At 42.4% G+C, this 13234-nt stretch overlaps 1 protein-coding gene across 2 annotated transcripts in view; it reads left to right on the top strand.

The window, feature by feature from the left end:
- Nucleotides 1-6965, top strand: part of THBS4 (thrombospondin 4) — a 50940-nt gene extending 43975 nt beyond the window's left edge. Inside the window, exons 21-23 of one of the 2 annotated variants that reach the window (XR_014025674.1) lie at nucleotides 4910-5028; nucleotides 5546-5685; nucleotides 6808-6870. Coding sequence is in view for 1 of the 2 variants with exons in the window: in XM_081321671.1 (XP_081177797.1) it covers nucleotides 5546-5685; nucleotides 6808-6869 (202 nt within the window). In the remaining variant the exon portion in view is untranslated. Of the gene's footprint in view, nucleotides 1-4909; nucleotides 5029-5545; nucleotides 5686-6807 lie in introns of both variants that reach the window. The other variant, XM_081321671.1, reaches the window with a different exon arrangement.
- Nucleotides 6966-13234: the final 6269 nt, after the last annotated feature.

Below are 13234 nucleotides of genomic sequence, written 5' to 3'. Positions count from 1 at the left end.
TCCCACATCTTCACTGTAAATACACTTTGGAGATTCCATAACTATCTGCTGGTCTTGCTCTTGCTCTCGTCTCGCTCTTCTTAAGGCGGCACGCGTCTTCCTCTGGCCTCCTGCAACATCCAATGAAACTGTATCTTGATCCCCTCCAACACCATTGTCCTCTATCTGTCTGTCTGCAACATCTTGAAGCTTTCCCTCGCCGTATCCCTTAACAGCTTCCAAAAATGATAGGGGGGTTGCTTTTAACACATTGCTATAAAAATCACGTGCCTGGGCCACAGTAACCAGACGATGTCTTTTACCTTCATGCGTCACCACCAGTCCAACTGGAATCTCCCATCTAAACTTAATATCACATTTCTTAAGTTCCTGTACTAAAAATGCAAAATCTTTCCTTCTCCTTAAAATCTTCGGAGGAATCTCTTTTAAAACCAAGACTTCTTGCTCAGCCACTACCAGTTTAGTATCATAGGCAGCTTGAATAACTTCATCTCTAATTACTCTCTTTGTAAAATAGACCACCACATCTCTGGGTAACTTCCTTTGTCTTGCAATCCATGAATTTACACGAAAAATTTTGTCCATATTTCCCTCAATTTCAGATGCTGGCTGGCCCAATACCCCTTCCAGAGCCTCAGAAATCAGCTGCTTTAAATCTTCTTTACAGTTCTCCTTTAAACCCCTGATTCTAATAGCATACTGCATCTGATGATACTGAGCAAGGCTCAATTCTCCGTCCATTTTATCCCTTATATTTTCATTTTCTGATACTTTTGCTTCTAATATAGAGTTCTTTTGACTGAGATCCTTCACTTTTTCATCCAGCTGTTGCACACATTCAGCTACAGATTCAATCATAGACAACATGTCCACCCTCATTGCTCTAAACCTCTCTTCCATCTTCTTCTCCAGTTTCTCCTCCAACTTTTTCAGCTTTTCATCCATCATGTCAGACATCAATTGTGAATGCTTTCCAAGAGCATCTTGTAAATCCTTAAGCGTCAATGCCGGAGGAGGTGCAGGAGGAAGCAAAGCTTGCAATGAGGTCTGTTGCACCAGGGAAGACCCCGCACTCCGAAGAGCTTTAGAAGTTTTAGCCGCCATCTTCCCCCACTTTCACTTATTGCGCACTTTCACTTTGAAGCTATAAAATCCATTGAGCTAGAGAGTAAAGATAAGAGTCCACATCACCTTGACCTCCTGTACTGCTCTGCCTGCATCTTGATAATCAAAGGTATTTCCTTTTGGCAGGGGTGGTTGCTAACGCCTGGCTCTGCTCCATAAATCCCGGAGCAGGGGCGCTGCGCAGCTCGGAGCAACCCAGGTATCAGACCCCGTCCGACGAGTCACCCAAAGATGGAAACCGGAACGGGAGCTGGTTCTTCTAGCCGTGTTTATTTTCCGCATAAACAGTTGCTCAAAGACAAATGAAGTCAGCGTTGACTTTACAGCACAGTCAACGCTGTTAAATAACCGGCAGAGCCGACTCCCATCACCACACCCTTAATCACACCACCACGCCCCCACCCTACTTAAACACCGCCTCCCAAGATTCCCTCCTTTTGGCTCCCATCCCACCACCAATGCAGCCGGTAAGTTACCCCCCAGCCTACACCTCTCTCCGTCCCCCCAGAACTCTGCCTAGGCTCTTTTGTCCCCTCACCACCCCAGACCGCTGCAATCTGCGCTCTAAACCCCTCCCCGGCCCACCGGTCGTCTCCATCACCCCCTGGCCCACCCGGGCATCCATTCTTGTCCTGCAGCATGGGCGCAGGGCAGCCATCGCCCAGCCCATCGCACAGCTCCATCCCGGCCTGTAAGCAGCGTCTGGGAGCCGGCTGGCTGGTTCGCGGCCTCCCCAGCTGACAGGCGGCCCGCCGCTGCGCCGTTCTCTCAATTGTCCCATTCCCCGGCCCGTCGGAGCGGTGTGGGCGTGGCCGGCCGTTTCCGGAGCCCGGCAGCATGGAAAGGAGACGAGGATGCCGGCGAACGTCCCTGCGGCCCGGTACGTTGCCTCGGGCGGTCACGGGGATGCTGGGAGGGGCCGTATGCCGAGCTGGTCCTCCGGGAGACGACGAGCGCCGGCAGGAGGTCTCGGGCGGTTGGGGAGGGCCGTACGCTGTCCTGGCCCTCTGGAAGGCGATGGGCGCTGGCGGGAGGCTTCGGGGCCTGACGGGGCACTCAGCAGGAGCCTGACGGTCGGGTGAGTCTCCCCGCGGCCCGTCTGAATGTCGGGCGTGCCCGGCCCGACATGCCGCCCCCCCTACCAAGGGTCCTCCTGCAGACGTAGAAAACAAGGGTTTAGCATCCTTCACCATGCGCACACCCCCATGTCCCCCACCCCCTGGCCTGCCAGGGTGGGCTCGGTGGAACGCCCGGATCAAACGTGGAGCATGGACATCTCCCCGTGACACCCACGTCGCCTCCTCCACCGGGTACCCCTTCCACCGAAGGAGATACTGTAGAGCACCCCTCCGCACCCTGGAGTCTAAGACCTCCTGCACCTCATACTGGTCAGCGTGAACCGGTCCGGGACCCCCCTCCCCTGCTGCCGCGGTAGCCGCTGGGGCAGGTTTCAGCAAGCTACTATGGAACACCGGGTGGACCTTACCCAAAAACTTAGGCAACCGCAGCCGCACCGTCACCGGGTTTATCACCTGCACCACCCGGAACGGCCCGAGGTATTTGGGCCCTAGCTTACGGCACGGAACCTGTAACCGTAAATACTTGGAACCTGTAACCGTAAATACTTGGTGGACAAGTAAACCAGGTCCCCCACCCGCGGTGTAGCAAACTGACTTACTATCAGACCCCGTCCGACGAGTCACCCAAAGATGGAAACCGGAACGGGAGCTGGTTCTTCTACACCAGGCTTCGGGGGGGCTCAATCCTTCAGCCACCCAAACTCTCAGCTCAGGCGGCCCCAGAGAGCTCAACCCCTACCTGGGGCCTCACCCCCTCCTCTTCTCCCGAGGAGGGGGCTTCAAATCCATCTAAACAGCTGATCGGCGCTGTTTACGATGGAAAAACACAGCTGCGGAGTGGGCAGCCCGAAAACGGCTGTCTTCGGCGTCGCGTCGCCACCGGAAGTGCCGGTCTTTTTTTTTTTTTAATCCCATTTATATCCCGCCCTTCTACGAAGACTCAGGGCGGCTTACAATTTAAAGCACAAATCAATGTGCTTAGCAATAGCCTTCAATCTATGTGTATGCCTGCTTATTAGAGCTTTCACACACACCCCCACAAGCAGCATTATTACAAAGTCAGCTTATTGCTCCCAACAATCTGAGTCCTCATTTTACCTACCTCGGAAGGATGGAAGGCTGAGTCAACTTTGAGCCTGGTGGGATGCAAACCTGCACTAATTGCAGGCAGCTGGTGTTACTTAAGGCTCTGCACAGGGAAAGCTTTAGAGTGAATTAGGAAAAGTGAAAAAGTGAATTAGGAAAATAGGAAACGGTTGCTGGAATTGGGTATGTGTAGTTTAACGAAGAGAAAGGTGAGGGGTGACATGATAGCAGTGATCCAATATCTCAGGGGCTGCCACAAAGAGGAGGGAGCCAAGCTATTCTCCAAAGCACCTGAAAGCAGGACAAGAAGCAATGGATGGAAACTAGTCAAGGAGAGAAGCAACCTAGAACTAAGGAGAAACTTCCTAACAGTTAGAACAGTTAACCAGTGGAACAACCTGCCTCCAGAAGTGGTGAATGCTCCAACACTGGAAGTTTTTAAGAAGAGACTGGACAACCATTTGTCTGAAATGGTATAGGGTTTCCTGCCTTAGCAGGGGGTTGGACTAGATGACCTCCAAGGTCCCTTCCAACTTCTTCTTCTTCTTCTTCTTCTTCTTCTTCTTCTTCTTCTTCTTCTTCTTCTTCTTATTATTATTATTATTATTATTATTATTATTATTATTATTATTATTATTATTATTATTATTATTAAGTTTAATCCACTTGCACTGTTTTATGTTTACATGTTTGATGACAAACAGCCTTATGTTTATAAGTGACAGTTTTCCTACTAAGTACCTGCATGTCATAAGCATTTGAATTAAAATTACCATATTAAAATCAAATCTGATGTTTTTTAATTTTTATTTGGTGTGCATTGGAAGAGGGGTAGTCTTATATGGCGAGTATAGCCCAAACCCTATAATTTAACAGGAAATGTAGGGGGTCGTCTTATACGCCCAGTCGTCTTATACGCCGGAAAATACGGTATCTTCATACTATTAAACTGGTAGGCGAGGGGATCTTTTGCACATGCCTGCATACACTTTATTTATTTTATTTATTTATTTATTTTTATTTTAATCCCATTTATATCCCGCCCTTCTTCGAAGACTCAGGGCGGCTTACAATTTAAGCACAAACCAATGTGCTTAGCAATAGCCTTCATTCTATGTATATGCCTGCTTATTAGGGCCACCCCCAAGCGGCATTTAATCAAATCTAATCACTTTAATCAAATCTAATCTTTAAAGTTTGAAAGATTTGAATCAGTTCAATATTTTAGGGTTTTCTTTTGTAATTTTATTAAAAGTTTTTAAAACAGAGGTAAAAACCAAAAATAAACTAATATAAAATATGGAAGAAAAAAAATAAAAGAGAAAGCTTTAAAGTTCAACAAAGAAGGAAAAAAGAAAAATATAAAAGAAAGAAGATACAAAGAGGTGACTTCCATTCCTCTTTGCAGCAGTTATATGTACAATTATAAGTTTACCTGTTACCATATACTATATCTTCATTTTTTCTGTTTTATGTAAAAGTCCATCTAGTCTAGAAAGAATATTGATTTATAAAGTGAATTTCTCTTATTCTAATGATCAGAAAATCTCTCTTTAGCTTAAATTGATTACACTGGAAAGTATTTAAAAAATGACAGTTGCAACCTTGTGTTCATATAGGTTGCATTGCAGCTGTGAGCTTGATTGAACTCTTATTGACTCCCAGCTGAACCCATGAGTCAACCCAAAAACCTCAGTTCCTGCTGTCTCCTCACAAGGAATAGTAGTCCAAAGTGCAAGTGAGTGATCTCATGATCTCTCCTTATCCAGAAAGACTATGCCAGCCAGAATTTGACATCTGGCCATCTGTCTCTGCCACAGTGCTATCCCTGCTCCTTCAGGGACATTTGGTCCACCATAGATTCCTCCTCAGAAGTAAATCAATTCAATATTTTGAAGCAAATTACAAAGTTGAAGGGATTCAACTAAACTTTTTGGATCAAGCTGATGTTCAGCTTCAATTGTGCTTGATTTACAACCTCTCTGATAGATATAATAACAAAAACAATAACAATAAATTAAATTTTAGATATAATGTCTGTGCATTAAGCTTCATTGAACATAATGAATGAAGTTAGTAAAATAAGGATTTAGATTATTGGGGGCAGTACACTGACATTTGTAAACCGCTCAGAGAGTGCTTTAAAGCATTATTGGAATGGTATATAAGTTAAGTGCTATTGCTATAATGACACTTGCTGCACAGAGAATGAAGTCACTGACATTTTTAACTTAATTTTGTCTCCATTTCAAAAGGGCAAGATTTTACGAAGGATCTGAACTGGTAGCAGATTCTGGAGTAACCATAGACACAACCATGCGTGGAGGAAGACTTGGTGTTTTCTGCTTCTCTCAGGAAAATATTATTTGGTCCAATCTGAAATATCGTTGTAACGGTAGCATTTTTCTTCCATCTGTTTTCTTGCATAATCAAAAACCAACTGAATAAAGGCTAACTCCTTTAGTATGGTTACAGGAATAACTACATCTTTAGTCACCCTTTTACATAAACACTGGACTACACCAACCCACTATTTTTCCATTGTAAGAATGCATATTGCCATTGTGAGTCCCAGGAAGTTTCCTTATTTTAAAAAATGATGCTTTATTTTAATTAAAATAAAAACACTTATTTTAAAAACACTTTAAAAAACACTTTCCAGTGCTGAAGCAGCGGATCAAGCTTACAGTTGCATAGTGATATTGCATATCTCCTCAGCTCCAAAGTTGTGATTTTTTTGGCAGCAAACAGGCCAAGCAACAGTGTCTTTCTTTGCTTGGAAAGAGAAAGTCAGATGGGTCATTATTGGTTCAAAGTTTTCCACATAGCTTCAGAGCACAACCTTTGCAAGCTGTGTTTCTCATTGGCCTTTCCTTGAAATGGGTATATAGTGTGGAAGCTGAAATAGCCACTAAATGGTGTGCTGTATGCTGTCATTCGCCAGATTTGTCACTGGTGGACCAGAGTGGTTCAGGTGCTGAAGATGGATCAGGAAAACCAAAGTTCAAATCTTAGTTGACCATTGTGGATGATCAAGTGACTTTGGGTCAATCGTTTTCTCAGCCCAAGCAAACTGGAAGACAAAATTAAGGGAAAGCTTAACTGCTCAGAGAAAAGAAAAAGGCAGGACATAAATGCAATAAAGTATTATTCTGTTGATTTAATTCTTTTTCAAATTAGTATTTAATTGGAGGTGCATCTCTGCCCTTAATTTTCATTGGGATTATAGAATAAGTACAGGGAGGTTTTCACTATTTCTTTTTCTAATCTGAGAAATCATCAGTGTAGCCTTGGGGACAGTTTCCAGGGCTTCCAACTGAAGCTTGCTCTCTCTTTTTAGCAGAATTATAATTTGGAGGACAAGAAGTGACATGCTTACATTCATATTTAATTAGTGAATTTTTTTAAAGTTTTATAGCTATATCTACCATTTCCTTACCTGCAATTTAAAAACAAAAAAACTCAACAGTTCCATAACTACAGTGGACAGTGATTCTATCTCCTTTCTTGATTTCAGATACAATCCCAGAAAATTTCCAAGAATTTCAAGCTCAGAAGTATGGAGCTGGAGGTATTTAAGGAGAATCAAGAATGCAAGATATTATGGTGACTAATAATGCAGCACCTTTTTAATTCTTATACAGTTGTTTGTGTATAAATGCCCAGTTCATTTGCTATGATTGATAAATAAAAAGATAAAGTAGATTAGGGTTTCTTTTTGTTTTCATTTATTTTAAGATAATGTAAAATTTAACTGGGACGCGGTGGCTCAGTGGGTTAGGACGCTGAGCTTGTTGATCGGAAGGTCGGCAGTTTGGCGGGTCGAATCCCGAGTGCTGCGTAACAGAGTGAGCGCCTGTTACTCGTCCCAGCTTCTGCCAACCTAGCAGTTCGAAAGCACGTAAAAATGCAAGTAGAAAAATAGGGACCACTCCGGTGGGAAGGTAACAGCGTTCCGTGCGCCTTTGGCGTCTAGTCATGCCGGCCACATGACCACGGAGACGTCCTCGGACAAGCGCTGGCTCTTCGGCTTTGAAACGGAGATGAGCACCGGCCCCTAGAGTCGGAAACGACTAGCACGCATGTGCGGGGGAACCTTTACCTTTACCTTAAAATTTAACTCCCAGTATGATTTTGTAGGCAATAACAGACAAAGACTAATAATGTTACACAAAAACACAATGAGAGGCTGAATATGTAAATGACTTGATATTTATAAGACAGAGATATGGAAATAATTTTGCTCGCTAATTTATATATTGATTCAAATCCAGTACTAAATGCAATAACTGATCTGAATTTCACACAAGGAAGGACTAGCAGATTAATTTCCCATAGAAATTGCCATGTAAGACCAATTTTTCAGTAAACTGACACCCCCCCAGTAATAAATCACACCAAATCTCATGTTCCTCTTCAATTTTAGTATTTACAATGGTTCAGATTAGTCCTAAAAGCATACACAAGAAGGGTGGATAGTAGGATTTATTTTTTATGACTTCTTTAAAGTCCCACCCAAATGGTAAATAATCAGAAGAGAGATGGAAGAGCAAAGCATCATCCAACTGCCCTGCAGCAGATGAAGCGGATTTTAGACCACTACATTAGCTAACACAGCTTTCTCTGATCAAACATATTTTCATGTTTATGTTACCATTCTGGCCTCCTAATATAATCAACCCTGGATGGTCCCACCTGGCTGCTCAACCCACTTACTTCAGCCCTCTGAGGAAAATCAGTGGCTGCTTCACCACCTGGGATCCTTTGCCTGGACAAGAATAGGCATGAAGGCAAAGTCAAGAAATGTTTAGAGAGAGGAGGGAAGCGATCCTAACATTTGTGTTCCAAAATGACTAAGCCTTGCTAAATACCTCATTGGTTTCTTTTCCTTCTCAAGTTGTGTTCTGTAAACTTACTGGAAGCATCCGAGTCTGCATCCTATATAGCAGAAGTCTTGAAATTGAGCTTAGATGCATAGCAGGACTCCTCAAGATCTTTGGAGGTTATTATCCTATGAGCAGAGCTGAGCTGAACAGAAGAAACAGCCAAGCTGGGCAACATCTCTGCAATTGGCCTCCTTGGAGCCACAAAGCCAGGTTCAAGATGGCTTTTTGTTCTTAGTCAGCATCACGGTGCCTTTGCATTTGTGCACTGCCCCAGAATGGGGATAGCATCTCTGAACACATCTCCAATAGGAGCCACAAGGAACAATAGCCAATATCAAAGTTGCAGAGCAAGTCAAGGAACACAAACTCTGTGTTCTGCTGGCAATGAGCCAAAACCTATCAGTAGGTGACAACAGTGAAGAGTGGAAGTGAGAATCAGCATCAGGGAGAAGCCCAGACATTTCCCCAACTTAGAATTTTGAGGTTGTAACAACCCTTGAGTGCTAAATGCCACCTCTCACTTAAACTCAACACTTATGCTTCTTTCCCACCCTTGGACCTTATAACTCACAGTGGCTATTAAGAAAAATGATCTTGATGGAGATATGCAGGTTAAGGAACTGAAGCATTTTAAAGTCCAGAATAGTGAGATAACATTTGGATGTGTTTCAGACTGACTCCTCCCTAAATCTGAACTACAAGGTAGAGGAGGTATAGCAAAATCAGATTTGCAAGATCCCATTATTATGGCCTTTCTGCGGAGTTTATGTCTCGGTCTGGTCTGCCTAATGGGGTTGGTACACCTAAAATGCCTCTGAAATAATGCTCCAAAATTGCATTTATTAAAAAAGAAACTTCTTTGAGAGGCAATATTAGATGAAGTTCTTAATGTATTTTCTTGGTATAATAACCTCTGGGCGACTCTGCCTTCACAGTGTCTTTTTCAATCTTTGCCAATGCAAAGCTGGAGAATTCTGGGGATTGAAGTCTACATATTTTAAAATGGCTAAAGTTGAGAAACATTGCTCTACGGCAAATCAGTCCCACACTGACCTTGCAAATGTATCACTAACTTCATTCCTACTATCATGTCTCATTTCTAAACCCCTTCCTGCCAGAGTAACCACTTGTATATAACATGTCAGTTTAATTCACACTTGGTAGTAAGCCGCAGATTCTTTAAATGTAGTTTGCTGAAATAAGTACAACAGGCCATGTTCACTGGAGGTGCCTTAATTGTGTTGTGCTGTCACATTTGTTGGAGAAAACAGAAATCAGAAACTAGCACTCTTGCAACAGATTATACAGACCTATTCTCATGTATTAAACTCTGTGGTATAGATTGAATTAATTAATTAGCTCCCAATATGAGAGAAAAATAATACCAAGGCAAAAACGTAACAGCTTTTAATGCACACTTTTAGAGATGCACATAGGAAACTTCCCCATGCAAGCATGTAGCAAATAATGAGGAGCATGTTACCAACTGTTCAGCAGCTGTGCATACAAAACAGACATTGTGCCCACAATTGCCCACATAGATCCAAGAGTAGGGGGGGTGTAACCCTGTTAAAGGATGCTGGAATCATAGCAACCAGCTATCTGAAAGGATAGGAAAGATTTTATCGCCTGTCCTTTAAACGAGAGGGCTGAAGGCAAGAACTATGTGCCCCTGCAGTTTTCACATACTGTTCTTCAGTTAAACATTTAGCTTGCAAGTGATCTACTGTTCACTGGACTGTCTTGGGGCTGAAACATCAGTGCTTCTGCTTCTCCCACATCCCTTTATCTTTTCTCCAGTCCCTGCTTTCCTGCTGAGCTTCTTCTACTCCCCGCTGGTTTCAAAGATGCGAACAGTAGCCAAGGCTTCCTTTCACATGAAGTCAGCCAAGTTGCTGACTGCTGAAATAGCTGCTAAGCAGAGGCATTCATTTAATGGCCTAAGAGTCCTCCCCCATCCTCGTTCAGCACAGCACACGGTGACACACACAAGGGTGTCTGTTGGAGTATTTATATACGTGTGTGTGTGTTGGAGGATGTTTATATATATTTCAACAAACACCTGTGTGTAGGTGTGTATGAATACACACATGCCACACACACGTCTCTCTGGGTTATTACAAGCTTTGCATAACAGCTGAAAAAGATATTAAATGATACATCTTGCATATTAATCTCAATGAAACAGGAAAACGTGGGTTGTTCTTTGTGTATCATTTCATCCTATTGATTTCACAGCTCCAATTGTCTGGTTTTGAATCTCACATCTACTTATGCAAGGACAGGATTACAAAGAAAAATCACTGTTGCATTCATAGTGAATAAAGTTTATTGTTTTAAATAGTACGAGCTAGTGGCTAAGATTTCCTACAATGTAGGAAAAAATAGTTTTCAACATAAAAAGCTCAAATCAGGTAAAAAGAGGCAGAAAATATTACAGGTAGTTCTTGACTTACAATGGATCATTTAGTTGTAACGGTTGCAATTGCACTGAAAAAAGTGACTTATGTCCAGTTTTCATATTTACAACCTTTGCAGCATCCCCACGATCATGTGATCAAAATTCAGATGCTTGGCAACTGGTTCATATTTATGACCTTTGTTGTGTCCCAAGGTCATGTGATTACCTTTTGCGACCTCCTGACAAGCAAAGTCAATGGGGAAGCCAGATTCACTTTACAACCAGGTTACTAATTTATCAACTGCAGTAATTCACTTAACTAATATGGCAAGAAAGGTTGTAAAATGGGGCAAAACTCACTTAACAACAGAAATTTTGAGTACAACTGTGGTCTTATGTCGAGGACTACCTGTACCTTAATGCAAAGTCATCACTAAAAGCCAACATGGGTTTGTCAAAAACAGATCATGCCATACAAATATTATTGCACTCTTTGACCAAGTGACAAAATTAGTGGACCAGAGGAATGCTGTAGATATAATTTACTTGGACTTCAGTAAAGCATTTGATAAAGTAGATCACAACCTACTACTTGATAAGATAGAAAAATGTGGGTTAGACAGCATCACTACCAGATGGATTCGTAGCTGGCTGACAGGTCGTACTCAGCGAGTGGTTCTCAATGGAACTGCATCTACATGGAAGGAAGTGTGTAGTGGGGTGCCCCAGGGCTCTGTTCTGGGCCCAGTGCTCTTCAACATCTTCATCAACGATTTGGATGAGGGGATAGATGGGGAACTCATCAAATTTGCAGATGACACCGAGCTGGCAGGAATAGCCAACACTCCAGAAGATAGGCTTAAGATACAGAAGGATCTGGACAGACTTGAACACTGGGCACTATCTAACAAAATGAAATTCAATGGTGAAAAAAGTAAGGTTCTACATTTAGGCAGGAAAAATCAAATGCACAGGTATAGTATAGGTGGTACCTTGCACAATAGTAGTAACTGTGAGAGGGATCTCGGAGTCCTAGTGGACAATCACTTCAATATGAGCCAGCAGTGTGCTGCAGCTGCCAAAAAAGCCAACACACTGCTAGGCTGCATTAACAGAGGGATAGAATCAAGATCACGTGAAGTACTAATACCACTTTACAACGCCTTGGTAAGGCCACACCTGGAATACTGCATCCAGTTTTGGTCACCACGATGTAAAAAGATGTTGAGACTTTAGAAAGAGTACAGAGAAGAGCAACAAATATGATTGGGGGACTGGAGGCTAAAACATATAAGGAACGGTTGCTGGAATTGGGTACGTCTAGTTTAACGAAGAGAAGGATGAGGGGTGACATGATAGCAGTGTTCCAATATCTCAGGAGCTGCCACAAAGAAGAGGGAGTCAAGCTATTCTCCAAAGCACCTGAAAGCAGTACAAGAAGCAATGGATGGAAACTAGTCAAGGAGAGAAGCAACCTAGAACTAAGGAGAAACTTCCTGACAGTTAGAACAGTTAACCAGTGGAACAACCTGCCTCCAGAAGTGGTGAATGCTCCAACACTGGAAGTTTTTAAGAAGAGACTGGACAGCCATTTGTCTGAAATGGTATAGGGTTTCTTCTTCTTCTTCTTCTTCTTCTTCTTCTTCTTCTTCTTCTTCTTCTTCTTCTTCTTCTTCTTCTTCTTCTTCTTCTTCTTCTTCTTATTATTATTATTATTATTATTATATTATTATTATTATTATTATTATTATTATTATTATTATTATTATTATTATTATTATCTAACCCTAGCCCTAGCCCTAACCATAATTTCATTTTCATTGTCCATGCGATTTTCCCATGTATTTTATTGCAGCCAAAAAAGGACTCAGAACAAAAAGCTGTTACGTTCTCTTTCCTTGGAGAACCTCCTATAATCTATCCCTAACATCCATTTTCAGCCCTAACTCCAAAGTAATCTAACCCTAACCCTAATCCCAGCCCTAACTCTAGTTTTCTTTTCATTGTCAATGGGATATTCCCATGTATTTCATTGTGGACCACAAAAAAGTCCACATGAAAATCTGTTATGTTTTCTTTCCAATTAGAACTTCCTATAATATATTCCTAACATCCATTTTCAACCCTGACTCGAAGGTAATCTAACCCTAACCCTACCCTAACCGCAGTTTCATTTATATTGTCCATGCAATTCTTCCATGTATGTCATTGAGGCCCAAAAAGCACTCATAACGAGAAGGTGTTATGTTCCCTTTCTTCACACCATTTTTCATCCATGACTCCAAAGTGATCTAACCCTAACCCTAATCCTAGCCCTAACCCCAACCCAGTTTCATTTTCATCATCAATGGGATGTTCTCATGTATTTCACTGTGGACAACAAAAGAGTCCAAAGAAAAAGCTGTTGTGTTCTTTCCTTTGAGAACCTCCTATAATCTAGCCCTCACACCATTTTTCAACCCTGACTCCAAAGTAATCTAACCCTAACCCTATCCCTAACCCTAGCTTCACTTTCATTGTGAATAATGTTTTCCAATGTATTTCACAGTGGCCTAAAAAGATCTCAGAACAAAAAGCTGTTATATTGTCTTTCCTGTGAGAACCTCCTTTAATATACTCCTAATACCCATTTTCTGCCTTGACTCCAAAGTCATCCA

This window comes from Vipera berus (genome assembly GCF_964194415.1).
Source record: "Vipera berus genome assembly, chromosome: 2".
NCBI classification, from domain to species: Eukaryota; Metazoa; Chordata; class Lepidosauria; order Squamata; family Viperidae; genus Vipera; species Vipera berus.
This window is presented reverse-complemented; position numbering and strand designations above follow the sequence as displayed.